Genomic DNA, 26960 nt, shown 5'->3' with positions numbered 1-26960 from the left:
TGTTAAAGGCATAAGACACCAATGACATCAACATGAAGAATTTCCGGAAATTACATAAAACATAATACTATTGTTCAACAACATAGAAATTTTCACAACGTATTCAAACTTCTTATGTCATTGAACATCGAACCATGAAAACTTCATACCTCCAGCTTTTGATTCTTCCCACCAGGTAATTACATTAACCAGTGACTTGCCTGCTCATGACGTCACAATGAACATGCCAGCCGAATTGGAACTTTGCACAACGGCTCGGAAAGAACGTTATTTTTACAAGAAACGAAATAGATATTGTTATGTCCTTTAATTAAATGTTATCACGATGATTAAGCACTGTTTGCTCATTATATCATGTTTTTGCAAGCCGTTGTGTAAGGTTCCGAACCGGCTGTCGTGTTCATGTTGACGTCATGAGCAGGCATTAGTCACTGATTAATGTAATCATCTCGTGAGAAGATCAGATAAGAATAAAGAGCTGGATCCATTGAAGTATGTTTTCCGATGGTTCAATGTTAGATAACATCAGCAGGGTGTGTATTTGTTTTAAACGTTTATATTCCTTCAATGATACTATTCCTATTTCAGATAATAAGAAAATGTTGTATTTTGGTGTCTTATACCCTTTAAACTGTCAGACATATGGCGGGTGGTTTTGATAGAACGTGCTGAACAAGTTCCCAACGCTTAAGAAATGTTATTTAGATTTGTACGGCTGTAGTAGCATCTGACAAATGAAATATATGCAATAATTGACGCACCCTTAGTGCAGTTCTGGCTGTTATCGCCGGGGACCCTAGGGGACTTTGAAACGTCAAAGAAGAATCCATTATCCAACGCATTGCATGCCATGTTTACATTGTACGTCACAGGAGGATTATATAATCGACCTTTACCATATCCCAACCATTTTCTATTCCACATTTTGAAAATAAATATTTACCTTCTCAGTTTGCAAGCTATGCTGGTGTTCAATCGTAAAGAATTGATTCATTTTCGTTCATTTGTATATCTATTGGCAAGAAAGTTGTATATCTTTTTCTGGTATTATCTTCTGTGAGCTAAACACACCTAATAGAGGTATAATCTCAGAGAGTGAGAACATATCTAAATGTCGGAAAATGCTTGAGATCTGACTGGCTGAAAAGCACATAGCTGCACATAGTAAATAGCTGAAAATCACACATTAGCTGCATATAGTTTGTATACCTATGAAGTCACGTGAAAACACTCTAGCGTTTGCTCTAGCCACTGTTTGCTCTAGCGAGTACGTCAGCACTGCGGGAACGTTAGCAGCCGCCCTATGCAGCCTAATCGGTCACTGAACCGGTGTCCGGTGGGCTGATGTATTATGATTGGTAGTGAAATGGAGGACGTGATAATCTAGATTATCTTGTAAAACAAACATTCCAGACATTCGATACATGTGTACGTTTTGAGTGCCAGGTAGGTTAGCTTCAACAAGCTTTAAGTACATTCAACAAGATTCCATCAGATGCAACAGGACACCACAAGCTTCACCCAGAATCAACCCAATATTGGCAGCATTCGCAATTTGCCCACTCAGGATGGCCAAGGCATTTGTTCGGTGGTCTGTATGTTAGACCTTCTCGTGACCCCTATTTTGAAAGGAGGTGTGTGTGTGTGTGTGTGTGTGTGTGTGATGCTGGGTGGAGGGAGGGGGAGGGGGCGCATTTGTATCGTTGATAACAGCAAGGACGAGGTTATTTATGTGTATTAACTATAAGTCCTTGCCACCCATGCCAGAATCTTCCTACGACTCTTCCCCCAATCGTGAACCACTCCAGATTAAGATTCAGCTTTATTGCTATAATTGTAATGTCACATTTATACAACCAAGCACAAAAATGTGCACCAACAGTTACAGCGCAAGTAATTCATAGATACAGTATTTCAGAAGTACTGTGCAGGTAATTTATAATTGATAAGCATTGATTATAATGTAGTTAACATACAATGTGACATATGGTTGAAATATCTTAGCACTAATAGGTTAAAATGTAGAGAGATGTTAGAAAGACATTAATGCATAAGTTAAATTTTCTATGAAAAAAATGTTGTTGGAGAAGCAAACAGTGCATAAGAAAGTAAGTCTATAAGTCTTAATGTTAAATAATAAACGGCTTTCTTCATTGAATGATACTTATATATGTATATTATGTAAACATGACCTTACCTTAGACAAAGTGTGAGCCTTTTGACTTACTTATCTCATGTCATGGCACAATTTCCTTATATATAGGCTAATGTAGTTCTAGCGTTTTTCTCATAATAAATCGTCTTATTTCTGACACAAACAATTGATGTTAACATTGTCTCCTGTGTATTATCATGTAATCCGTATATAATATAGTAGTTCTATATAGATTGTATCGCTAGGATAAAATAGTGTAGTGTTTAGTCTTAAATTACTTAGAATTTATTACTACTGCTATAAGCAAAGCCGTAGATTTTAATCTTCATAATTATCTAGTGCTGCTCAAGACCTTACCATACATTGCACGTGATACAATGGTTGCGCAATAAATTTAATTGATTTATTGATTGTAATCAAGAACTGCCTTATTTTTCTAATTCGCTTTTTGACAGACAAGGATGACGTGGCACTGCACTCAAGTTATAACGTATTCTATCAGTGCTACTTACACAGAACAATAACCCATTTTTACACCTGGGTGGAGTAAAAAAAGTGCCTGTATTTTGGTGCCATTGGTGCCATAAGCACTTTAACAACTACTCCATATAGATTTCCATCGGCACTATCTCTGGTGTGTTGCCTCTCCCTCCCCGTGCGTGACCCTCCGAATGGGACTCAGTTGGGTTGGAAGACGACTTGCCTGTTGAAGACTTGTTCTTACGAGAATCACCGCCGAGACACGTGCAGCAATACCTGAAATGTAAGAAGATCATGGTTCAGGCAACCAACAAACAACAATGAACTACATCAATGTATAAGAATAGCATTGTTTGGTTAACTTACTATCCACAATGATCTACTTCAATTATTCCCAAGACAGGTTCAGAGTGCAGCTCATTTTGAGCAATGCATCAGGTCACGACGTTTTGGACAATGCTCGTACCATTAAAAGTGTCATGATGTTGACAGTGTAGTTTATGATGGCAACGAATGATTCGCAATCATCAATGTGTAAAGACAACAAAATTACACCAAACAGGTACTTACCTGAACCACAGGTTCTGAACTTCCTTCTGCCGAAGGGTATGGAAGACAAAGATGAAGAATCCTTGCAGGGAGTTGAAGATGCAGAATAAGTAAGAAAAGACGATCCTTCCGTCACTGGAACAAAAATTATTTCATGAAATCTTTTGATGAATTAACATCAGTTTTAGAATGTCAAAGACTGAATGAGCCATATTTCCAGTAAATTTAAAAAACGAGGCCAAAAGGCATTTCAAGATATTTCAAATGCACGAGTGTATGTTTACATTTCCTTCTTGGCATGATATGAAATTTTAGGCTTATGCACTAGAACTTTTGATCATGGATACCACTTATAAGGAAATTACATTATTTTTTTTAATTTCCTGTTGCAATGTTGCATATATGCACATGGTTTTAGTTTTAATCAATGTGCAATCAAAGAAGTTAAAACTGCTATCATTTTTCTTAGAGATTGTAGCAGAGCATTCAAAATCCAGATCTGTACCTGATCATGAAGAATCCAAAGATCCAGGTGAGTCCGACCAGCACCATGACAGCGATGGCGATACGCAGATTCTGCTTTGTTGCACCGCTTTTGTCATCAGCAACTTTTCCTGCGAAAATATTGCATCTTATCAATATGAAAGTGTGTTATATCTGCACTTCAATTCTTGCTAAACAGGGCTAATCGGGAATGCCTTGACTAAGGAAACAAAAAATTGCATGACCAAACATGTTAAAATGTAGAATCTGCCAGTGGAAAGAAAACTTTTTAACAGCCTTGCAAATCACTTAAATCGACTTTCCTATTGAATTCAGTTGAGTTGTCTGCCATTATACATAGGGATGTTGCTGATTTCTGTGTAAGAAAAATTTGCCATAAACATAAATAACTTAATTGCTACTGTTCAAATCACACTGCCTGTATAATGTAGAGACCGAGGGTAATTCATTCTGATGCATTGAACTGAATGCAAGTTTAAACAATTGAGATAGAGCAACAACTAAAAAAAGGACATAACATTTTACATTTCTTTTTTTAAACCAACCTTCGGTCCTGCCACAACAGGCCAGTTTGCTGATGACCATGATGTACACGATGGTGTTGAACAGTAGCACCAGTCCGGCAGGCAGCATGAACCCGAAGTACAGCTGACTACCCTGCAGCCAGCAACTAGTCGAAAGGGAAAGCAAACATCATTTCAACACTACCTGCCTCTTTTTTAACAAGCTATCACGAGAAAAACTGACTTTTCCTAATGTTCCTCCCTTTAAGTGCATCTAAGTATTTCCTTTGTGCATACATACATGCTTTTGTCTATCATTTCAGTTAACGCATGTCAACCTGCTGATTTTGCCTCTTTGACAATACCATAATTAATGACTGACAAGGAGAAAAATTGATTTATACACCATGACTTACAAGCTAGTGCTTCTGTATGTCTCTTGTCCGGTAGGATAGGTGTTGGGTACATCCACGACCAAGGTAGCAATGGCAAGGACGAAGGGGAGACCTGCAAGACATAAAACATCGTGAAAGACATAAAGATCAAATGAGATGCTTCACTTCAATATTGCTTCTCCTATCATCTTCTCCTTCGATTTCTACGATATTGATGCCATCATCATTTTCTATAATATTGATGTGCTTAGTCTTGAACATTATCGTGAATCTGAAAATCATATGAAGTAATTAGAATATAAGGTTTCCGTGTTAATCTACGAAGAGCCTCAGAAAAGGCATTAATACTCTGATGAAGACGACCTTTACTGTGTTGGCAGCATAATGGGACATTGACCAAGATGTAAGCGACAATAGATTTGCCAGCATGTCCAATACATCAAATATCATACTTTAACATGTGACAGTCCTTTCTGATAACAACAACTAGGTAAAAGCAAAACCTCTACTTACCCCACGCAAATATGGCTGCCTTGAAGAGAAATTTGGAAACGTGTGCCCCCAAGACTTTAATGAAGGCCAGGTACATGTTGAAGGCCTCGACGGCCATCCACATAAACACAGCCAGGAGGAAGTAGTGCAGTAGAAACGCCACGACGGTGCAGCCGACTGGAGAGTTGGTAGCGTCGATAGCAGCTATGAAGATGATAAGAGTCGCCAGCAAGGCGATGCACAGGTGGGTGAGGATGTGTTGCGGTCTTGTCTGACGAAGCTGCCTAGAAAATAAACAATATCTTTAGACACCGCACATCAATCATTATCAATTTTCAGCACTATTGGTAGTACACGTTTTAAAGCATACCTATAGAAATTCCAAGATACGTAATGACAACATAGATTTTATGAAAACCAAGCGATTTTTGTTTTATCAGTGGAGCAGATTACGCGATTGATATAACCATCCATTGAACTTACTTAAATATCAGGTAGGTGATGAGAGTGAGAGTGAGGCCGGCGATTGACAGGGCAATCCCAATCTTACTGATCAGATCCAGTGCAAAGTTGTGCAAGCCTCCATAAATGTCCTGAAATAAGACATGACGATTTTCAGCCATTATGAAGGATACTATTGAGATGGAAAGATATTAGATTAAAACTCTCATGACGTAAATTTGATGTGTGTGTGTGTGTGTGTGTACTAGAAGGAGGCGACATAATGGATGACAAATATCATCCACAATACCAGTATAGAGGTCATTGTATTTACTTCTCTTTTAAAAAATGTTTTTTAAATGACAGAAGGGATCTTAGCCTCACGGCCAACTACCATGAGATTACCAGGATGTACACAGATATATCGTTACAGCACGTTCTCAACGTTTAGAAAGTTGACGAACCTACCATCAAAACAGCGAAATTTGTAAGATGGTTGCACTCGCACACCACCCTGCCATTGTCAATCCCTACAAAGCTGCATCCGTCGGTTGACCAGTCTCCACCCCCTCCTCCAGCATTGAAGTCCCAAAACACACACCTGATGTTGTTCACTCTGCTATTTGTACTGTTTTGAACCTGTGAAGAGATTGCAAGCATTGATGAAGATGATTACTTTCATAACAGTCAACTTGTGAAACAATGTCTGGGAGTTTTTCGCTTTCCTCTTGTCTCCTAAATCTGTATAATTTCTTAAGTGCTCTGAAGCTTCTTCTTCAGTATCAGAAATCTGCACTGCAGAAAAACCCAGTTTGAAACAGTAGCAATGAATCTAAACACACCAGGAAGGGTTATTTCAGAGAACCCTGGGATCGGAATTCATGACCACAGGCTAGACAAGTAGAGATTTCAAGCCTAATTATCTACGCAAAATACTCAGTATAATTATGTATACTGCATATTATGCTAGATATGCTGTATATTATCATGGTATTAGATAAGATTTATCAACAAGGCTTTAAAGATAGAAGGTCCATGATATATTTACTTACGACGGGAAGGTATCTTGTCACCACGTGGTTAGTTAGATTCCTAAAGTTAAAGCCAGTGACTCTACTGGCAATAACCTTGCTGTTGACCGTAGTATTTTTGCCAGTTGATGAAGAAGCCGTCTGGTTGGACTGGAACAACCGGCTGTTCTGGTAGATGATGAAACTCAGACGAACTTCAACATCACTTGGATCTTGTACAAACAAAGAATATCACAGTCTGTCTTTAGAAATGCTGTCTTTCACACATTAATAAAATTACATCAAGAGAAAATTTTAGAAAAAGGCGGTCAAACATTTGACTGTACATGGATATCTCCCAATATATTCTTATAATGTATCGAAAGCTTATGCATATATATTTTGCATTTGTTTGTGCTAGTATCACCATAAATGGTTGGCACAGACCATTGATAGTTGCCAGGAGGCCTAGAAGAGTACATTCATCACTAATATGCAAATAATGTACAGTGTGAGTTCTCACTAAGTGACTGAAAATAGTTTTTAGATTTTCGTCAGTCTGTATAAAAAAATACAGAATATGTCACTTTGTCACATTGTATAAAAAAAGCAAATGGCATCTATCAGCAATTCCTGAATTGAAAAACTTCCTTTTAATCTATATCATTAAAGAACGAAAAAGAAATTAACCAACCAGTTATATTTTCCTTTAAATAGGCAATGACAGATGCCAGCTCAGCAGGCAAGACTATGGAAGTGTCTACTTGTTCATCGGGGATGACGGAGGAGTCAGAATAGGACCGTACCAATCCGTCATCAAGATCTTTACTGTCGTCAAGAGAGGCAAACCCAACACTGAAGATAACAAAGAGAGACATAGTGATAACTATTGTCAGTTTTGGCAGTGGTATAAACCGTCCGACATTCGTGACCAACTTGTCCAAAGTGATTGATTATATATATATGTCACAGTAGAGATTGGAATCCAGTAGAGTCCGGAACTCTACTAGTAGAGATTGGAATTCCAATCTCTACTAGTAGAGACTGGAATTCCAATCTCTACTAGTAGAGTTCTGGATTCTACTATTTGAGATTGGAATTCCAATCTCTACTAGTAGAGATTGGAATCGGGATCTGAATATTGGGATTCCAATCTCTACTAGGAGTTCCAGGTTCTACTAGTAGAGATTGGAATTCTACCAGGACAATCTCCAATTCTGATAGGAGATATTCATGATTGCATCAAAATGTTTTGGAAAATAAGACTGAGTCATTTTACACCTAAAGTTTATATTAGCATAGGTAAGCGTAAATTCACCATTACTATTTTAGGTGACTCACTTTATGTTTTAGATATCTAATAAACCTTCTGTCAAGACACATTGTAACCATGGGAATAGCCGTCTGGTCCAACCTTAGTCAATGGCTATTTGTAAATGCCACTGATAAGTCAATCAGATACATTTGCATACGGCATTATGAGTTAGTGACTCAATATGCTCAACCAGTTTTTCCAGGTCGTTAGTGACTCGGTATATGAGAGCTCATTCACCCCTGCCAGCCAGTTCCAAAGTTGATGTCAAAGTTATCAGATATCTAAAACATGAATTAATTCATCAAAAAATAGTAATGGTGAATGTAGGCTTAGCTATGCTGACATTTTAGGTGTGAAATGATTCAGTCTATTCTCCAAAACATTTTGATGCAATCCGAATGAATATCTCCTATTAGAATTGGAGATTGTCCTGGTAGAATTCCAATCTCTACTAGTAGAATCTGGAATTCTCCTAGTAGAGATTGGAATCCCAATATTCAGATCCCGATTCCAATCTCTACTAGTAGAGATTGGAATTCCAATCTCTACTAGTAGAATCCAGAACTCTACTAGTAGAGATTGGAATTCCAGTCTCTACTAGTAGAGATTGGAATTCCAATCTCTACTAGTAGAGTTCCGAACTCTACTGGATTCCAATCTCTACTGTGACATATATATTCAAAGTAGTACGGAGGTCTCCAAACGTTTGTTCAAGTCTGTACTGTGCACAGCCACAATGTTTGCAAGACTTATTTGTGATGTTGAAATGCAGTTCAATTAGGCCAATTGGTGGTATAAACATTTTGGCATTTGTGACAATTGAAGTCATGGGTCATCAGGCTGATAATTCTAGTCTCAAGTCTGTAGTGTGCGCGGCACAAATATGGCAAGACTTCTTTATGAGGTTGAATATTTAGGCAGTTTAAGTTTTTTCTCTTTGTTTGGTCGTGATGTTAAGATGTGTAGCAAAGAAAAAAATACAAAGGGAAAACTTTGCTGTACTTATCACTACTCTAAAAATTCTGTTTTCTTTTTGTCAGAGTTGTATCTTTTTTACCTGTTGATCAGTTCTGCCGCTCCAATCTGGTAGGTTTCCACACCTATGTTTTTCTCAATGCGGCGAAAGCGGTTTGATGTCAGATTGACACGATCATTAAACCGCTCAATCGCCTGAACAATTCTGCAACAAAAAAGAAAGTATACAAATTGAAAATATGCATCATTATGAACCATCATATTCTTTTTCACAATGTAGTGACATTGATATAATAAGTGTATTAATTTTTTGTCGACAATGACATTTAGATTATGAATAAGTTACAACATCACTTTACCATACATATGCTACATATTCACTTTTAAGATGCAAATTATTTCCAAACATTGTGTTCACTAATGAAAATGGTTTATCCATTAATGCATCTCCTTTTATTGTTTGGTCAATAATAACAAGAATATATACATATATGTATATATTGTACCTTGAGAGAGATTGATCCTGGACTTGACTCTGATAAAGAACATCATCGTCAGTGTTCATTATCTGGTCAACAGACACGACCACGGAATAGCCAACCTGGAAGATTGAGAAGATATGAGCCTTAATGAAAACAAATTCTAAAGTATCGCTCCAAGAAACTTTCCATGCTATGTTCGTCTAACATGTCACCCTTACTCTTTAAGAGATATTTCTTCATAATACCATGACGTCAGAATTTAGGGTGGTCCATAAAAGGTCCGCCGAGATGATGTTGATGAGACGTGATAAAAAGTTGCAATTTGCTAAAGAGGAAAACTTCTACATTACTGTGTTGCCCTTAGCCATGAAGAATGATTTACTCCTGGCTCTAAAATGGAGTTTTCACTACTATGAAACATTGCTTTGATGCGTTACTTTCTATTCATGAATCTTTTGACTTAGCTGATTCATGATTGAGGTGAAAGGTGAATACCCTTAACATGTAAACAGTTAGTGTCTAGGCAATGCTTCATACCATGTCCAGACATGTTTTGTTTTTGTTTCAGGGGCCTTCGACTTTGACATATTGCCCACCATGCATCACACGGTTCCTGGGATGTTCAAACCACGAGCCAGCTTATTCCAATTGATATGACAAATGTTTTGATATGGAAAACGAAGAACTATCGGCTACGCCTCTGAGGCGTCACAAAAATGGTAAGACCCACCTTCTCATCTCCAGTGGTGTTTACAATATTTTCCAACACAGTGGAGGCATCTGCGATGTTTTCTTCAACAACTGAGCCCCCGATAGAAGTAAGAATCTGTAATTCTGCGGCAACTTCTGCTACGTTATCTGAAGTCACAGGAATCTAGACAAAACAAGACAAAGACATCAAAGTTGAATGATGCTGTTGGTCCTTTTTCCGCAAGAAAAAAATTAGTGCGATTGACTTAAACGGTTTTGCTTTGAAGTATAAACATGTCGGACCTCTCCATGCAAAGTTATATGACAAATCATAATCCAGCAATTCTAGTGTTTGACTAAGTGTCGATAAGAAGTATTTACAACCCACAAAACAAAAAACTGTTGCCAAAAACAATTAATCAATTTCAATTGTTTTTACCGTATCTTATTACCTGAATGTTTAATCTTCAGCAACATAATCAGACGTATTTTACCACTGCTAATTGTAAACGTTTAAATACATTTCCTACCATCTGGCAGTTCTGATAGACGTTGGTTTAAACATATCAATCGCAACAACCTGTTTTAACGAATGCCATAATAAAAGTCTAGCAAGGTGGTGGACAGGGATGGCGCTCCTGTCCGCTGTAGCCTGGGTGCCAGACCACCGCGCTCCTGGCGCTAATCCTTCGGCCGGGGAAGCAACTCGCGCCGCCGCCACAGATAGCACACAGCCCACAAATTATCTCTCGCGCGCGATAGAAATCAGGGTTCGGCTGCCAAGCGCTCCCGGGTGCCAACTCTATCCCTACTACGTCTTCCCCGCCCAAAAAGGCTTATCATCGCATCGCGCGAAAAGTCTGGTATCCAGGCTAGTCCGCTGAGGAGCCAAATGCCACAAAGCGGCCAGCATGTACCAAGATAAAACTCTTACTCTTACCGAGCAACCTACTGAGGTTTGGCACGTAGGAAGAAAAAAGAAGAAAGAAGGAAGAAAAGGAAGAAAGTCTAATTTACCTCTGCTAGTCTGGACAAGTCCAGCCCACAGTCCAACAGCTCTGGGCTGGCCCAACTGACTCCAGTCTGAAAACTTCCCACACATCGTCGGACTGCTAACGGAACACCGGCTGGAGATGTACAAAACAACAAAATGACTCACAGCAGGTGTTTTTAACAGCTCCTTATTGTTGAATGATAGATATGGAAATGAATATAGTTTCACAAATCTAACTTTTTGTAATTAACTTGGCAGTATGATACCAGTCATGTACCAAATTGTGGTGACTTTTCTCACATGAAATTCATGCTTGCCACAACGGCTTAAACGTAAGCAACACATTCAGATACATTGTCAATCAATCACAAACTATTTCATTCATCATCTGACTTAGCTTATTGAAGGATAAGAAAGTAACCTCATCGGTGCAGTTAAGTTTAATTGAATCTACTGGTGCCAACTTTCTGAAGGATGCCGTCGTTTGGAAGTTAAGTATTGATATGCCTTCAAATCAAAAGCACAGGCATATTTACGAAGAAGAGTAATGTACAAGAACCATCGTTATGTTAGTTGACTTTTTCATAACAAGAACTTTAAAGATTGATTTGAATCTCCTTACCACTTTCCGTGTAGTTAGCACACTTATCTACGGAGTATACGTGGTTGTCTCCTGTAGTGCCTGGAAATGTCAGATTCACAGGATTGGAGTACTGGTCTGTCGCCGTCACCGTTTCGCCGTAACACGTCGCTGTGGGACCAATAACAGGCGCTATTCAGTTGAGGGTTGATTTGTTTGATTGTAATTGCTTCTTATGCTTCACCACATTTTGGCTTGCGAAACAAGATAAACACTTTGGATACAAGGTCCATATTTTCAAATTGTTACCAAGAAAGCTCAACAGCATATGGAAACATTCTATTTGATATCGTATTTGGCGTTGTTACTATGATTAAAGAATAGAAGCTGCACCATACTTGCGCTCAGAAGCGTAAGACTGCTTGAATCCACCCCGAGAGAGCTTGGAGTCTGCACAGCTGTTCCTAGGGCATTGAAGATCCCGTCATACAGGTCGTTGTCTTGAAGCACGGCATCTTGCACATTGATGTTCTGGCTGGCGATGACACTTCCTGCCCTGGAGAAAATATGATGGCCGATGATTACTACACCTCCGAATTGACGTACTGGATGATTAGCTTTAAAACTATTGGAAACAATGGTTCTCATTACACAACTACTCCTCCAGAGGCGCCACAAACGTCTTCTAAAACAGAACTACGGAAAAAAATAAACATTAGTGCCTAACGCAGACAACTACTGGAGAATGACTAATACATCGGTCAAGTAGTCTAATTAAGGTATCTAACAAGAATCTTATTTTTTATTATCATCTACCTTTCGAGACGGACAAGCCAACACCAACAAGGTTTCTGTTTTTAGTAAATGACCATCGGGTCATTAAAATACATCACATACACAACATAACAAAAGCAAGATGACCAAATGATAATGTTAATCATGACTTTGCTTTGTCGTGTGCAACAGTGCTGGACAAATATCCCATTATATTTGGAATGGAACTGATTTCAGTAGTGAGTTCATGTCAATGGAAAGTTGGCAAAAGCGGTTGCTAACCGAAAAGAAAAACGGCTGCTGGAAGCCAGAAGTCCAAGAAATCAAACTTACTTTAAGTCCTTTACTCTAATAGAAATGTGGCCTTGGACACTTCTCACAGCCTGTCCATACTGAAAAGAGTAAATTAAATCATGATTATCTGAAAAAGTATAAATACAATGTCGATATGCCATTTGCAGTCTTATAGCGTTAGTAACAAACGTCGGGATAACTCAACCTACTACCATTAACTGACTAAATAAACTTATATTCATCTATTCATTATAATGCAAATAGCATTGGTAACAAGAAAGGTGGTTTGTTTGTTTGTTTGTTTGTTTGTTTGTTTGTTTGTTTGTTTGTTACGAACAGAAGAAGAACAGGAAGAAACGGAGCAAAAACAATATTTTTCTCCTAGTTTGAGGTAATGTTAGTAAACGTTAATGAAACTAAAAATAGAGGCATGATTAACCGATGTGAAGTTTCCATGTCTATACATGTACATGCATTTATAGTACTTGCACTCAATGTAATAAGTTTTTGTAAAGTATATGTTCATACCCAGTCCCTGATTTCCGTGCTGATGTTCTTGAAAGCAGCTGAATTAGGATTGGCCATCTCAGGGGTGAAGTTTCTACCAATCATCCTTATGCTGGAAGCAAACGTTGTGGTACCTGCAAAAATTCAACATCATAAAATAGTGTTGATTACATGCTTACATTTAAGACTGTCTAGGCTTACCCTCCCCTCCCCCCCAATAAAACTTCAAAATATGCATTATCATGGGTGTACATGTGCATTGCCTGATGAAAGCATGTTCACGCTTAAGAACCTGTAACACATAGCCGACCATGGCCTCCCGGCCTGCTCCAGATCACGGAAGGGAGCAAGGCCATCTTTGGTTGTAGTTGGTCGGCATTATAAGTCATCTGCATGAGCCGATAATATGGAGTTTGAAAAATCAAAGTTAGGAACGTCAAAGCTGCGATCAGAAGACCGAACTGGAGCTAGAATAGAATGCATTCCAGGATAAGTGCCGACCTTGGTTCGAGAATGGTCGGGAGCAAAAGTCGTTGGAAGGTCCCGAACGTGTCACGGGGTCTTTACAGAGAAATCAAAGTACAAACCTTCTGGAAGCACTGCCAACGTGCTGTCTTCAGACTCCGTCTCACCACCTGAGCTTGTCACCTTGCACTTGACCTTGTGAACACCACTTACTGCTTTATACCTGCAACAGACACAAAGGCAACACAATTACATGTACAGAAAATACAATTTTGAATAGTTTTATTAGCATGCTAGGCATGTCATGTACGAATGGATCAATACAAACACCGACAATATAAAAAGATAACCTAACGATTAAACCTAGCAAATGAATGGTTTATTTTGAAATTTGCGCTCGTTCGACAATGACGTATATGCCTACGCCATAGACAGACGTAAGCTTCAATTAGTAAGCTGTCATGTAAAGTATTGAATTTTAGTCAAGTAGTAAGTCTGAATCTTCCAACTATCATGGCAAATGTGACGTCATGTGCAAATGTATAACTTTGTATGTACCCAAGTGTTTGTACCTAGACGGCGTTTCGGTGACCGTCTGTCTCCTTCCTCTAGAGCAATACTGACCGGTTTTGCTTCGCAATGCATCGAGGTGTAGTTGGATCAAGGTGGAATGTATGGATAGAAAATCTACTCCAGTCATGAATTTTAATGAGGGGGGGTTAAACTCAGTCAGTGAGCGTGCTCTTCACACTGCAGCAGCGACACCTAACGATAGCTGTAGTACGAAGTCGAACCAGTCAGTATTGCCCTGAGGAAGTTGACAGACGATCACGAAAACGTTGACAAGGTAAGAACACGAGGTTTTGTACAAGAACTTCCCAGTGATTTACCCACCTTATGAAACTAACCGCGGATGTCAAGCGCACCTGTTCATTTACCAACTTGAACACGGGATCTCACCGGGTGGGGGCAACTGTCCCATTTACTGTCCTCTGGTACTTATAATCAAAGAACTTAACTACCCACTGATTTAGGATATAATGAAACTATTCACGGATGCGCCATATGTAACTTTTCATCACCAACCTGAACGCGGGGCCTCTCTGGGTGGGTAAAACTGTGCCATTCATTGTCCACTGGTACTTAAAATCTCCGGAACGTCTTGCCGTGTGACAGGTGATGGTGATGGTTTCTCCAACTACCAGATCCTGAACCTCTGAGGGACGAATGCTGACCTCAGGGGGAACTGCATAAAACATAAAAACAGGTTATGCGGTATGGACCTGATGTATGGACCAAAGATACCAGATATGATATGTTGCATCATGCAGGCTTTGAAATCCTACGTCTTAGTACATCCCGAGTTAATAGACACTTGGTTTATTGGTTAAGGAGACTTTTCGGCGGCCAAATTCCCTAATGGAAACTCAGAAGACCCATTTCATCAAAATAGATATATACAGAGAGAATGATTCAAATTTCAGCAAAATCAAATTTTAAATTCAGGTCGTTACTTCATGGTATTTAAAAGATAATAAGATTTCCGGATAGACTGTTAGACTGTAAAAGAGTTGGCTTACCTGAAACGCGTCCTGTTGTCTGGTAGAATGGAGACGTTCCTGTTGTGTTTTTGCTTACTGCCGTAGGAGGGGCTGTGGTTTCAATGGTCGTCAGAAGGGTGGTCATGTCAGTAGTTGGTTGAGGTGTCGACGAAATGGTGGTTTTCACTGTGGTTTCAACCGTCGTCGGAAGGGTGGTCATGTCAGTAGTTGGTTGAGGTGTCGACAAAATGGTGGTTTTCACTGTAATTGTCGTCGGAATGGTGGTCATGTCAGTACTGAAAGGTTGTCGTGTCGTCGGAATGGTGGTCATTGTAGTGTTTGGATTTACGGTTGGCCCGAGTACTGAAATGAATCATCACAAATCCTTTGTAAGAATGTTCGGAGACTTTAACGATGTACTAGATACTTTCGTTTGAAGGGATTTTGCTGAAACAGAGCTGCGAGATCATTCCAATTAAGTTAAATCTTGAAGTTCGTCACTAAGAACGTATGCTAATGTTCGTTATCAGGTGGTTTTGTAGTGTTGCCGAATGAAACAACGTAACGTTGCTATCCACTATACGGCACCACAGCCGCGTCCCGAGCATCTTGGATTTTTTTGTACTTCTGAAAGTGATATTTTTGACAAAGGAATTATGCCACAGACATAACCTAACAAACACTTATTAGGCCATGTTGATTTGATTATACGGGTGACATCCGTGCGCGCATTAATTTTCGTCCATTTCCAAAAATTCAGCCATACAGTAAACCATAAGAAGCAGAAACGTACGGAAACTTACCGCGTTGTCTTAATTACGCGGTCGAATAGAAAGAATAGAGGAACATTCCATTCTAAAGCGGGTATCCCTTTTAAGCCCCTATCTCACTGGACCCTCGGCACGATGGCGGCGTCGCTGCGTCCTAAATTGCATTTGTGTCACCGTTGACTTTTTAACGGGAATATCGTGCAAAACGTAAAGTACAAATAGGGAGACAGCAAACACACAAAGCGTAAAAAGATTCGTTTTTCAACGATTAAATTTGTTGAGCGCGCTGTCGAATCGATGCCAACAGGCTGAATCCCAGCATTGACAGGCCCATAGACTTTAACCCTCAAACACCCGAACTGTTTTTTGCAACTAAAATGACTGAACGGGGTCAAAAATGACCCCAAAATGCTTTGTTCAGTAAAATCTCCCTTTTCACTTTTTTCGCTCCATGGTATCCGTACATGGCTTCATCAGTGTAAGAGGAATGTTTTGGTATGTTTAGGTATGATTAGTTCCCGTTCATTATCATAATTTATGCAAAAAGAATAGAAGGACCACGTTTTGAATTATCCCTAATTAGACAGGGAGGGGATTTTTGAGGCCCATGCCGAATTTCATGTTGCATAGCTCCTGAACGGTGTACGCTAGAGCCACCAAACCTGCTGACGTTTCATAGAATATCCGTAACAAATATTTCAAACAAATAAAATGAGTTCATCGTTTTTCGTGTTGCCATGGCAACGGGTTTTTGACAAGCATATTTGACAAAATCTGCTAATTTCAGTTCAAACAATGACGTTTCGAAAATGACTTCAGTGCAATCACTCCAGACTTTCCTCTGTACTGTCAACAGTATTGTGCCAATCTGTTAGAGGTTGAGAGGTTGGAATAGATGTCTACTGAAAAAGTCACGGAATACATTTTTTTCCCGATCAAACATGTTCAAATGGCACATCAAAATCCACACAAAAAATGACAAGAGTGGAGAAAACGAATTGCCAGGTGTTCTGTGGTGCCTCAACGGTCAAATAATTACACGAAGGAATAAGAAGTAATTGATAGTGGGCCAGAACGTATTTTCGGACGGACTTCCAAGGTTATATAATCATCTTCAAATCAACCCAGTCGCTGATAAGAATCTGAAGAACAAATTGAGATACCTCAGTGTCAATAAGATAAGAGATTTTACCTTTATACCAATTTTGAGTTCATTTGATGAAAAAAAATAGCATGTTATAAACCACTTGCATGACTTTTTACCGGTCCTTTTATGGTGCTATGGGTCAAAAGTTCATCATCCATTTGTAAAACGAGTAAGAAGGACAGACATATAATTACGCGACCAGCCTGACATCGTTTTCTGGTGTGACGTACTTCAGTGTGACGTTTTTGCTGTTGACCGACGCCATTAAATTTGCATGGGAAGGAAGTGACAGTTTTAAACTACTGGAGTTTTTGTATAATGTAGATTCAAAATAAGCAACATGTCTGATGCACTGGAGGGATGAATCGCGTTGACGACAAAATACACAATGACAATAAAATTCATTTCTAAACAATCGTTCATGGTACAATGTATGGCAATTAATATAAACAATAGATAATAAAATCGGGAAAAGCTCAAACAAACAGACAGCAGAAGACACAGTGAAAACATGATTCGAAATTGGATAAAATTGCTGGCATTTGTAAATTGTACCTAGTCATAACATAAAATAAACCGCGTCGCTCGCTTGTTTGTCTCTGCAACGACATACAAGAATATACAAACGATTCGAATCACCGGTGCTAATATAAATAAACATGAGACTTTGAGAACGTGGTGAAATGCAATTCGATGGAGATAATGCATGCGCTATAAGAATAAAATGTTTACTGATGTACACCAACGTTCTCTGTTCTTACCAGTGCATGTGAGTCCGTCAGCGCTGTAACTGGCGTTACAGACACGGGTGAAGACACCGACTACAATGATTGAGTCGTTATGATAGGAGACTTACCATTTTCACAATGGTCTCCATCATAGCCAGCAACACAATCACAGGTGTAGCTGTCGACGCCGTCAAGGCAAGTTCCACCATTTTGACAGGTCACAGATGCACAGTCGTCGATGTCTGTATTGGCATATTGGGATGGCAGTTAATGTGCCTCCAGAAAAATCGTGTACAAATGCTCTGCATCTCCCAAAATTGTAGAAATTGTGTTTTCGTCGTTAAGAAGATTGTTGTGATCCACTGATACGAGAGCTTTGCAGGTAACAACTGAATGACCGTAAAACGTATAACTAGGAGATAGTCGTGTGTTTTGTAGAGAGGGCTCTTAGAAATCGGAAAAAATACCGTTATGATAGGAGTACTCACCACTTTCACAATGGTCTCCATCATAGCCAGCAACACAATCACAGGCGTAGCTGTCGACGCCGTCAAGGCAAGTGCCGCCATTTTGACAGGTCACAGAAGCACAGTCGTCGATGTCTGTATTGACATATCGGGATGGCAGTTAATGTGCCTCCAAGAAAATCGTGTAAACATCTATGCATCTCCAAAATGATCAAAATTTTATTTTCGTCGACAACAAAGCTGTTGTATTCCGCTAATACGAGAAACTCCCGGTAAATGATAAAATGACACTAAATGATCTTTTAAACAATGATTGAACCGTTATGATAGGAGTACTCACCATTTTCACAATGGTCTCCATCATAGCCAGCAACACAATCACAGGCGTAGCTGTCGACGCCGTCAAGGCAAGTGCCGCCATTTTGACAGGTCACAGATGCACAGTCGTCGATGTCTGTATTGACATATTGGGATGGCTTTTAATGTGCCTCCAGAAAAATCGTGTACAAATGCTATGCACATCCCAAAATTTTAGAAATTGTATTTTCGTCGTTAAGAAGATTGTTGTGATCTACTGATAAGAGAGCTTTGCAGCTAATAACTGAATGACCGTAAAACGTAACTAGAACATAGTCGTGTGTTTTGTAGAGAGGGCTCTTAGAAATCGGAAAACAAAATACCGCTATGATAGGAGTACCTACCATTTTCACAATGGTCTCCATCATAGCCAGCAACACAATCACAGACGTAGCTGTCAACACCATCAACGCAAGTGCCGCCATTTTGACAGGTCACAGAAGCACAGTCGTCGATGTCTGTATTGACATATTGGTATAGCAGTGAATGTGCCTCCAGAAAAATCGTGTACAAATGCTATGCACCTCCCAAAATTTTAGAGATTGCATTTTCGTCGTTAAGAAGATTGTTGTGATCCACTGATAAGAGAGCTTTGCAGCTAATAACTGAATGACCGTACAAACGTAACTAGGACATAGTCGTGTGTTTTGTCGAGAGGGCTCTTAGAAATCGGAAAAAATACCGTTATGATAGGAGTACCTACCATTTTCACAATGGTCTCCATCATAGCCAGCAACACAATCACAGGCGTAGCTATCGACGCCGTCAACGCAAGTGCCGCCATTTTGACAGGTCACAGATGCACAGTCGTCGATGTCTGTATTGACATATTATTGGTATAGCAGTGAATGTGCCTCCAGAAAAATCGTGTACAAATGCTATGCATCTCCCAAAATTTTAGAAATTGTATTTTCGTCGTTAAGAAGATTGTTGTGATCCACTGATACGGGAGCTTTGCAGCTAATAACTGAATGACCGTAAAACGTAACTAGGACATAGTCGTGTGTTTTGTAGAGAGGGCTCTTAGAAATCGGAAAAAATACCGTTATGATAGGAGTACCTACCATTTTCACAATGGTCTCCATCATAGCCAGCAACACAATCACAGGCGTAGCTGTCGACGCCGTCAACGCAAGTGCCGCCATTTTGACAGGTCACAGATGTACAGTCGTCAATGTCTGTATTGACATATTGCGATGGCAGTTAATGTGTCTCCAGGAAAATCATGTAAACTTTAATGCATCTCCCAATACGATCGAAATTGTTTTGTCGTCGATAAGAAAAGGTTTTGGGATCCACTGGCACTGATGCGAGAAAATTCCTGTTCTTAGGTGAATGACAGTAGAGCGTAGCTAGGAAATAGACGTGTATTTTGTAGAAAAGGCTATGGGAAATCTTAAATAGAAAACGACTTTACCGTTATATTAGGATTACTTACCATTTTCACAATGGTCTCCATCATAGCCAGGAGCACAATCACATGCGTAGCTGTCGACGCCGTCAACGCAAGTGCCGCCATTTTGACAGGTCACAGAAGCACAGTCGTCGATGTCTGTATTGACATATTGGGATGGTAGTTAATGTGTCTCCATGAAAATCTTATAAAATACAATGCATCTCAAAAAACGATCAAAATTGTATTTTCGTCGACAACATTTTTTTTTGTTCTTTGTAGGAAGGAACGAGAAATACGATAAAGAAAAGGCTAGGATCTATATTAATGACAATGCTATCAATCAAGTAAGTCACACCCGTTTTTTGGGCATAATTATAGACGAGAAAATTTCATGGAAGAACCAAATTGATTTTGTTTGCAAAAGAATTTCCAAAAACATAGGCATCATAAGAAAAGTCAAATCTTTGCTGTCACGAAACACATTCATGGTTCTTTATTACAGTTTGATTTACCCTTATCTAACTTATTGCAACATAATTTGGGGTAGTACGTACACAACATCCATCAATCCTGTTTACCTCCTTCAAAAGCGCTTTGTACGAATAGCAGCCAATGCTTTATTCACAGCACACACAGCAGCTCTGTTTAGTGATTTAATTGTTATGACTGTATTTGAAATCAATACATTTCAAATTGCCTTATTTGTCCATAAAATTGTCCATAATAGCTCTTCCCTACCTGAACAATACAAAGGTCTTTTAAATTTCAACTCAGATATCCATCACCACTATACGAGACAACATAATCTTTTAAGACCAATCATGACAAAAACTAGTCAAAAACAACATACAATAATGTTTAGAGGCCCCGCCGTATGGAATAAACTCAGCCAAATTCTACAGTCCTGTTCGTCCTTGCCCAGTTTCAAAAAACTTTTAAAGATAGATATCATAGAACATCCTAGTATTACTTTCTCCTGATTTGTTTGTTTTCCTTGTTTTCCACTTTTCCTTTGGTATCTGATGACAGAATGTTTCATATGATTGTTATTTTTGTATAATTTTGACTTATTTCTTTATAGATTGTTATTCATTATAATACTTATTATGTTTACAACTCAAAATTCACTTTGTAATTTCTATTATTTTAATTTGTTTCATTAGGATTTATGTTACAATTCCAATTTCTTCTTTCGTTAATTTTTCTTAGTTTTGATAATATATAATTTTGTAAAAATTCCATTTGTGTAGTTTAGGGGAGGCAACCGAAAAGCCTTATAGGCTTCTAGCCTCCCCTGCATGTATTCTTTGCTCTATTTATCTTTGTTTTATATTGTACACATGCAAATAAACAATAGACAATAAACAATAAAAACAAAGCTGTTGTAATGTGCTAATATGAGAAAATTCTAGTGAAAGATTAGATGACACTAAAACGTCGTTAGGACATAGTCGTGTATTTTGTAGTGAAGTCTATGAGAATCCTTTCAAACAATGACTGAATTGTTATGATAGGAGTACTTACCATTTTCACAATGGTCTCCATCATAGCCAGCAACACAATCACAGGTGTAGCTGTCGACGCCGTCAAGGCAAGTGCCGCCATTTTGACAGGTAACAGAAGCACAGTCGTTGATGTCTGTATTGACATATTGGGATGGCAGTTAATGTGTCTCCAGGAAAATCGTGTAAATATCTATGCATCTCCCAAAATGATCAAAATGTTATTTTCGTCGATGACAAAGCTGTTGTAATCCGCCAATACGAGAAAATTCAAGTGAAAGCTTAAATGACACTAAAACGTCGTTAGGACATAGTCGTATATTTTGTAGTAAAGTCTATGACAAATCTTTTAAACAATCATTGAACCGTTATGATAGGAGTACTTACCATTTTCACAATGGTCTCCATCATAGCCAGCGACACAATCACAGCCATAGCTGTCGACGCCATCAACGCAAGTGCCGCCATTTTGACAGGTCACAGAAGCACAGTCGTCAATGTCTGTATTGACATTTTGGGATGGTAGTTAATGTGTCTTATAAAATACAATGCATCTCAAAAAACGATCAAAATTGTATTTTCGTCGACAACAAAGCTGTTGTAATGTGCTAATATGAGAAAATTCTAGTGAAAGATTAGATGACTGTAAAACGTCGTTAAGACATAGTCGTGTATTTTGTAGTCAAGCCTATGAGAATCCTTTCAAACAATGATTGAATTGTTATGATAGGAGTACCTACCATTTTCACAATGGTCTCCATCATAGCCAGCAGCACAATCACAGATGTAGCTATTGATGCCGTCAACGCAAGTGCCACCATTTTGACAGGTAACAGAAGCACAGTCGTCGATGTCTGTATTGACATATTGGGATGGTAGTTAATGTGCCTCCATGGAAATCGTGTAAAATGCTATGCATCTCCAAAAACGATCGAAATTGTATTTTCGTCGAAAACATTGACCCACTGATTTCTTTATCTAAAAAATGGCAACAAGACAATACATAGTGGAGCGCCAGGCAGATATTGAGCACACAGGCGTGTGCCTGTCGGGCCTCCACTGACATACTGATGTTTTTGATATCACCAGTTATCGGAATATTGCCCGTAAATTATTTTGCCCATTTGTTTTTACACAAGTGCATACCAGCAAAATGGACAAGTGAATGTGGCATTTCACGGTTCACAGACTTAACCGCTGTTTTCGTGTCATGATGAAGCTACAATAAGGTTATAGTTCTAACATAATCAATGTTTGTTCAGCATACAACAGATACGTAATCAGAATATAACGGTGGCAACGTGTGGCCCACAATCCAGGGTCCTGTGTTCGATCCCATAACATGGCCTTGGGAAAGGTAGTTGACACGACTTTTTTTACTTTTAATTCACTCAGGTGAAAATGAGTAACGTTACCTAGCTTCGACTATAAAACTCTTCAAGTCATGTCTGAAATCTTGAGACAACAGATACGAAATTGAAGTATGGCTACACATAAAGATGTTAGCTTGTCTAATCCGGAAGGACAGTTAGCCAATAAGTAATGACAACACTGGCTTGCTATTTAGTTTGAGACATTGGCTTGCAGTTATAGGTACTGTTCTACAGAGCCCCAGTCTAATTCCTGGTTTCTTCAAGTAGATGCATAAGTCATTTTTCTAGACACACAGCTACCAAGGCTAATGTGGGGAAGACTTAGGAAATTTAGATACATTTAGACACTCTGGCACAACGTGGACTGCTACACAACGTTGACAGGGCTGATTTTAAAGTTTGAAAATTTGAACAAGGTTGACTTCCCCAAAACTGGAAGTTGTAGATAGCATTGTCTTAATTATCCAAGGGATCTTATCTGATTAAAACTTCATTGGATTATGTGACATTTTGATAGATATCTGAGTCGTTCTGCATGGCTTGATTATGTTCCTAGGAAAAACAGTACAGAAAAAAATTGAATTCTCTGACATTCATCATGGTAATCTTTCCCTTGCTGTTGTTCTAGGCAGGCAGAAGATCTAATCCTTTTATGAACTTATGTGGTTATGGGGGCTAATTCACCCCTCTAACTGCTGGGCAGCTCAAAGTAGGAGCAATCCCTTCACAATCTGCCCCGGGTTAGATTTGTTTGGCTTTAAAAACAGAATGTAACACACGCCAATTACTTTGAGCCCAGCGACCTACCTGACTCACTAGCGAGGGGGCCAATTAGCCCCATGGCAGTGAGAGATTGTGTAACACAGGCAAATCCATAACAGAGGCAAAGATTATCTAACTACTATTATAGGACCCCTTTTTTTAGAAATAGTGTTATGTATGAAATACCATTATAGCACCCCCCCCTTTTAGAAATGTAGAAATAGTGTTATGTGTGAAGTCTATTTCTACGTAACTGTTACAGGTATATCCGTATTTAAAAGTATGAAATGAGTTAAAATTTGGCATGAAGGTAAATGCACACACCGATGCTCTTGAGACTGAAATATCTCAATTTGTTGTTCAGATTTGCATGACCGACTGAGTTGATGTCTAATCTAGATAAGATATGTGCGCCGATGATGTTGTGCCAAATTCAATCTCTTTTCATACAAAAACAATTTGCTCTGACACACGTCTGACATTTTGGCTCGTCCTACTTTGATGCTATGGGTCAAAGAAAAGAAATTCATTCATCCATTCATAAAAACTACCAAGAAGGGGAAGAGACATACGCGACCACGGCAGCCTGACACCGTTTCCTGGTGTGACGTTTTGCTTTGGAATGACGCCATCATATTCGCATGAGAAGGAAGTGGTAAATTTGTCGGACTGCCTATACTTTTCTGTTCTGCTATTGTGGTTTCTGTCTGATGTTGGTTAAAAAAAGCAACGTGTCTTGTTTATTTGAAGCATTGGCCGCGCTGTATACAAAATAGATGATACAAATAGATGAAGGTTCATACAAATAAACGGAAGAACACACGGCGAAAACAAATTTCGACACTAAATTCACTTGTTGCTTCTTTGCTCCACTATCAACAATAGGGTTTCTGGCTGACGCAGAGTCAAAATAAGTAACATGCCTTTTTTAATGAAGGGTTAATCGCACCGTCGACGAAATAGATAATACAAATAGATAACGTCTAAAAATATAAACAGAAGAACACAGTAAAAACAAATTTCGACCCTGAATAAAATTATAGCCATTTGTAAATTGAACCCATCCAAATAGTCAGCTGTGGCGCTCGTCTCAAGAAGGTATCATCCTGACAACTACGAAAAACTAATAGGATACTAGAAAGGTGTACAGGTGATTAACTACATGAAAAATGATGGCTTACCTTGTCCCAAAATGGCGCTGCCATTGAAGAGTAGAAGCAAAACAAGCGTCCCGAAAACATAGGTCCATGTCACTGGCATATTCAAAGTCAAACGGTTTATTTTGCTGAACGGTAACTCGCGACTGTACAGAGAACTAATGGCGAAGACACGAGTCCTGCATCTTACAGTCTCTGCTAAGCACTAAATAAAGAACTGACTTCACAAGGAAATGTCCTTGACTTGACGCAGGCCGGCCACTTCTGTTTTGACTCGCTACAACCTACAGAAAATAGCCTAATGAAACATTGTCAAACACTTTTGTCGACCATGGATAGATAGTATATACATTTTTCTTCTGTCCAGTACTCTACACTTAGGTTTGTTTTAAAAAACTGCTTTCTTGATCTTTTTTTTCTAGATTAGAGCTTTCAAGGTTTATCAAGCATCTACAAAAACACATCTGTAGCCTTGTTTCAGGTAGAAGATTAGAAGATCAAGCCTAGGGGGATAAAACATGTTCGGTGGCGTCGTGCACAAGGCACAATACGCCGACGGGGATAAAAACAAGTTCTGCTAACTACGTGCTAGTGCAATCTATTTGACCTGTAATCGTTTACCAGTGGAAAAGGTCAGCAGACGACTGGTCTGACATTTGTCACCTTAAATTAGCATTTCTTCCAGTCTGATACCTGGAATAATTATATTTTACATTTTAAAGGCACTGTGCTTCTATGCGTTTACTGAGGGAAAACCCTTCGGTTCCATTTCCTGCTGAAACGTCTACTAAACGTTATCAATTTGTAGCTTGTACAGCCAAACCAATAGATATACGAACTAGTTATGACGTGTATGGCAGCCTGAAATAGCGTATGCAGCATGTTGGTGCCTTTTCAGTAATGGGCCCTCTCTCCTTTTGCAGCTTGGGGGGATCGGCTGGACCTGCCATCTTTGGTCTTTCCAAGTATGTGGCAAATAAAACGACAACAACGATTTTTACAGCAGCTGGCTGCAAGTTTTATGGATATTCTGATAAAAATACAGTCATACGTTGTAAACTAAATAAAGTGATTAGATAGCTTGTAGAACTGCCAGTAAATCAATTATTCGATGACGGTAATTAAGGGTTAATGACTCACCTATCCCTCGGTGTATATGGTGTCATAACACCTGGTCATTTGCTATATCCACTGAATAAATCATATTTTATGAATCGGGTTTTATGAGGTGGTTATAGCAAATGAACAGGCGTTATGACACCATATACACCGAGGAATAGGCGGGTCATTAAGGTTATTATCATATAGTCTATTCAAACTGACCCACACAAGGGTAACACATTCCTGTATGACGCATAGATCCTTTAATTCTATACTTGTAAATAAATTTGTTCCATTCTTCAAAGCTTACATTTGAAAGTTTACATTTGTCCTTTTTGTACCTTAGATTTTAGATTTCAACTTGAAACCATAATTTCCACTGGGAATATTTGATAACATTGCAATCTTGGCATGTTAAATCTTTTTCAGATCTATTCTACTCTACTCTCAGCATTTCTTCCCTTCTGTGTGTCCTTCCGATTGGTCAATGTTATGTGAACAACTCCTTCTGATTGATCAACATCATTATTCACCAGTTGAGATTCACTTTTAACCACTTGTGGCACATCTATGACATTACGGCGTCATAACCGATATGCAATGAGGACTTCTGATTGGTCGACGTCATCTGGCTATATGATAATGTACAATACATGTATGTTCAGGTTCTACATATAAAAACTAGAAACTAAGAATCGCATGAAAATTCCAGTCCTCAATTTCATGTAATTACATTATGCTATTGATACTATGGTTTACTACTATTTAAAACTATTGCAATGATATAGATGTAAGGAAATAATGATCTCTAATCATAAACTTAAACAATGTTGTTTACATTTTACAATTAATATTCATAAGGGAGGCTATGATTATCTGTAAGTGTATTGTGCTGCACATGTACATATTGTTTCGGTTTTTATTTGGCTTTTGTTGTGACTCATGTATGTCTATATCCTGTTAGTATTTGAATTCGCAATTTGTTTTGGAAAAACCAATAAAGAGAGAAAAAAAGAATCGCAATGACATCAGACTTTGCTTTTACGTCACTTGT

The 26960-nt window shown here is 38.8% G+C and overlaps 1 protein-coding gene across 5 annotated transcripts; it reads right to left on the bottom strand.

Moving 5' to 3' along the window:
- Positions 1-1809: 1809 nt before the first annotated feature.
- Positions 1810-25074, bottom strand: LOC136428883 (uncharacterized). Of its 5 annotated transcripts, XM_066418698.1 has the most exons (32): positions 24830-25073; positions 22254-22367; positions 21901-22014; positions 21536-21649; positions 20054-20167; positions 19680-19793; positions 19319-19432; positions 18960-19073; positions 18599-18712; positions 18280-18393; positions 17920-18033; positions 15186-15509; positions 14692-14851; positions 13728-13828; positions 13162-13274; positions 12673-12731; positions 11964-12121; positions 11608-11736; positions 11009-11118; positions 10032-10175; positions 9326-9420; positions 8902-9024; positions 7224-7384; positions 6572-6762; positions 5988-6158; positions 5562-5671; positions 5100-5362; positions 4608-4698; positions 4234-4358; positions 3690-3798; positions 3206-3319; positions 1810-2911 (listed from the first exon to the last, which is right to left on the bottom strand). In XM_066418698.1, the coding sequence occupies exons 1-32, from the start codon at positions 24906-24908 to the stop codon at positions 2755-2757; spliced, it is 4227 nt and encodes a 1408-aa protein (XP_066274795.1). In that variant the 5' UTR covers positions 24909-25073; the 3' UTR covers positions 1810-2754. The 5 variants fall into 5 exon arrangements, with proteins under 5 accessions (XP_066274795.1, XP_066274798.1, XP_066274797.1 ...); XM_066418701.1 differs by lacking the exon at positions 18960-19073 and having other exon boundaries at positions 24830-25074; XM_066418700.1 differs by lacking the exon at positions 18280-18393.
- Positions 25075-26960: the final 1886 nt, after the last annotated feature.

The sequence above is a fragment of the Branchiostoma lanceolatum genome, chromosome 2 (assembly GCF_035083965.1).
Source record: "Branchiostoma lanceolatum isolate klBraLanc5 chromosome 2, klBraLanc5.hap2, whole genome shotgun sequence".
In the NCBI taxonomy this organism is placed as follows: Eukaryota; Metazoa; Chordata; class Leptocardii; order Amphioxiformes; family Branchiostomatidae; genus Branchiostoma; species Branchiostoma lanceolatum.
This window is presented reverse-complemented; position numbering and strand designations above follow the sequence as displayed.

Coding starts and splice junctions, on each gene's coding strand:
- LOC136428883 (XM_066418698.1), bottom strand. CDS start 24,908: ATGCCAGTGACATGGACCTATGTTTTCGGGACGCTTGTTTTGCTTCTA. Junction 22,368..24,829: donor CAGCGCCATTTTGGGACAAG/GTAAGCCATCAT, acceptor ATGTCAATACAG/ACATCGACGACTGTGCTTCT. Junction 11,119..11,607: donor TGCTAACTACACGGAAAGTG/GTAAGGAGATTC, acceptor GTACATCTCCAG/CCGGTGTTCCGTTAGCAGTC.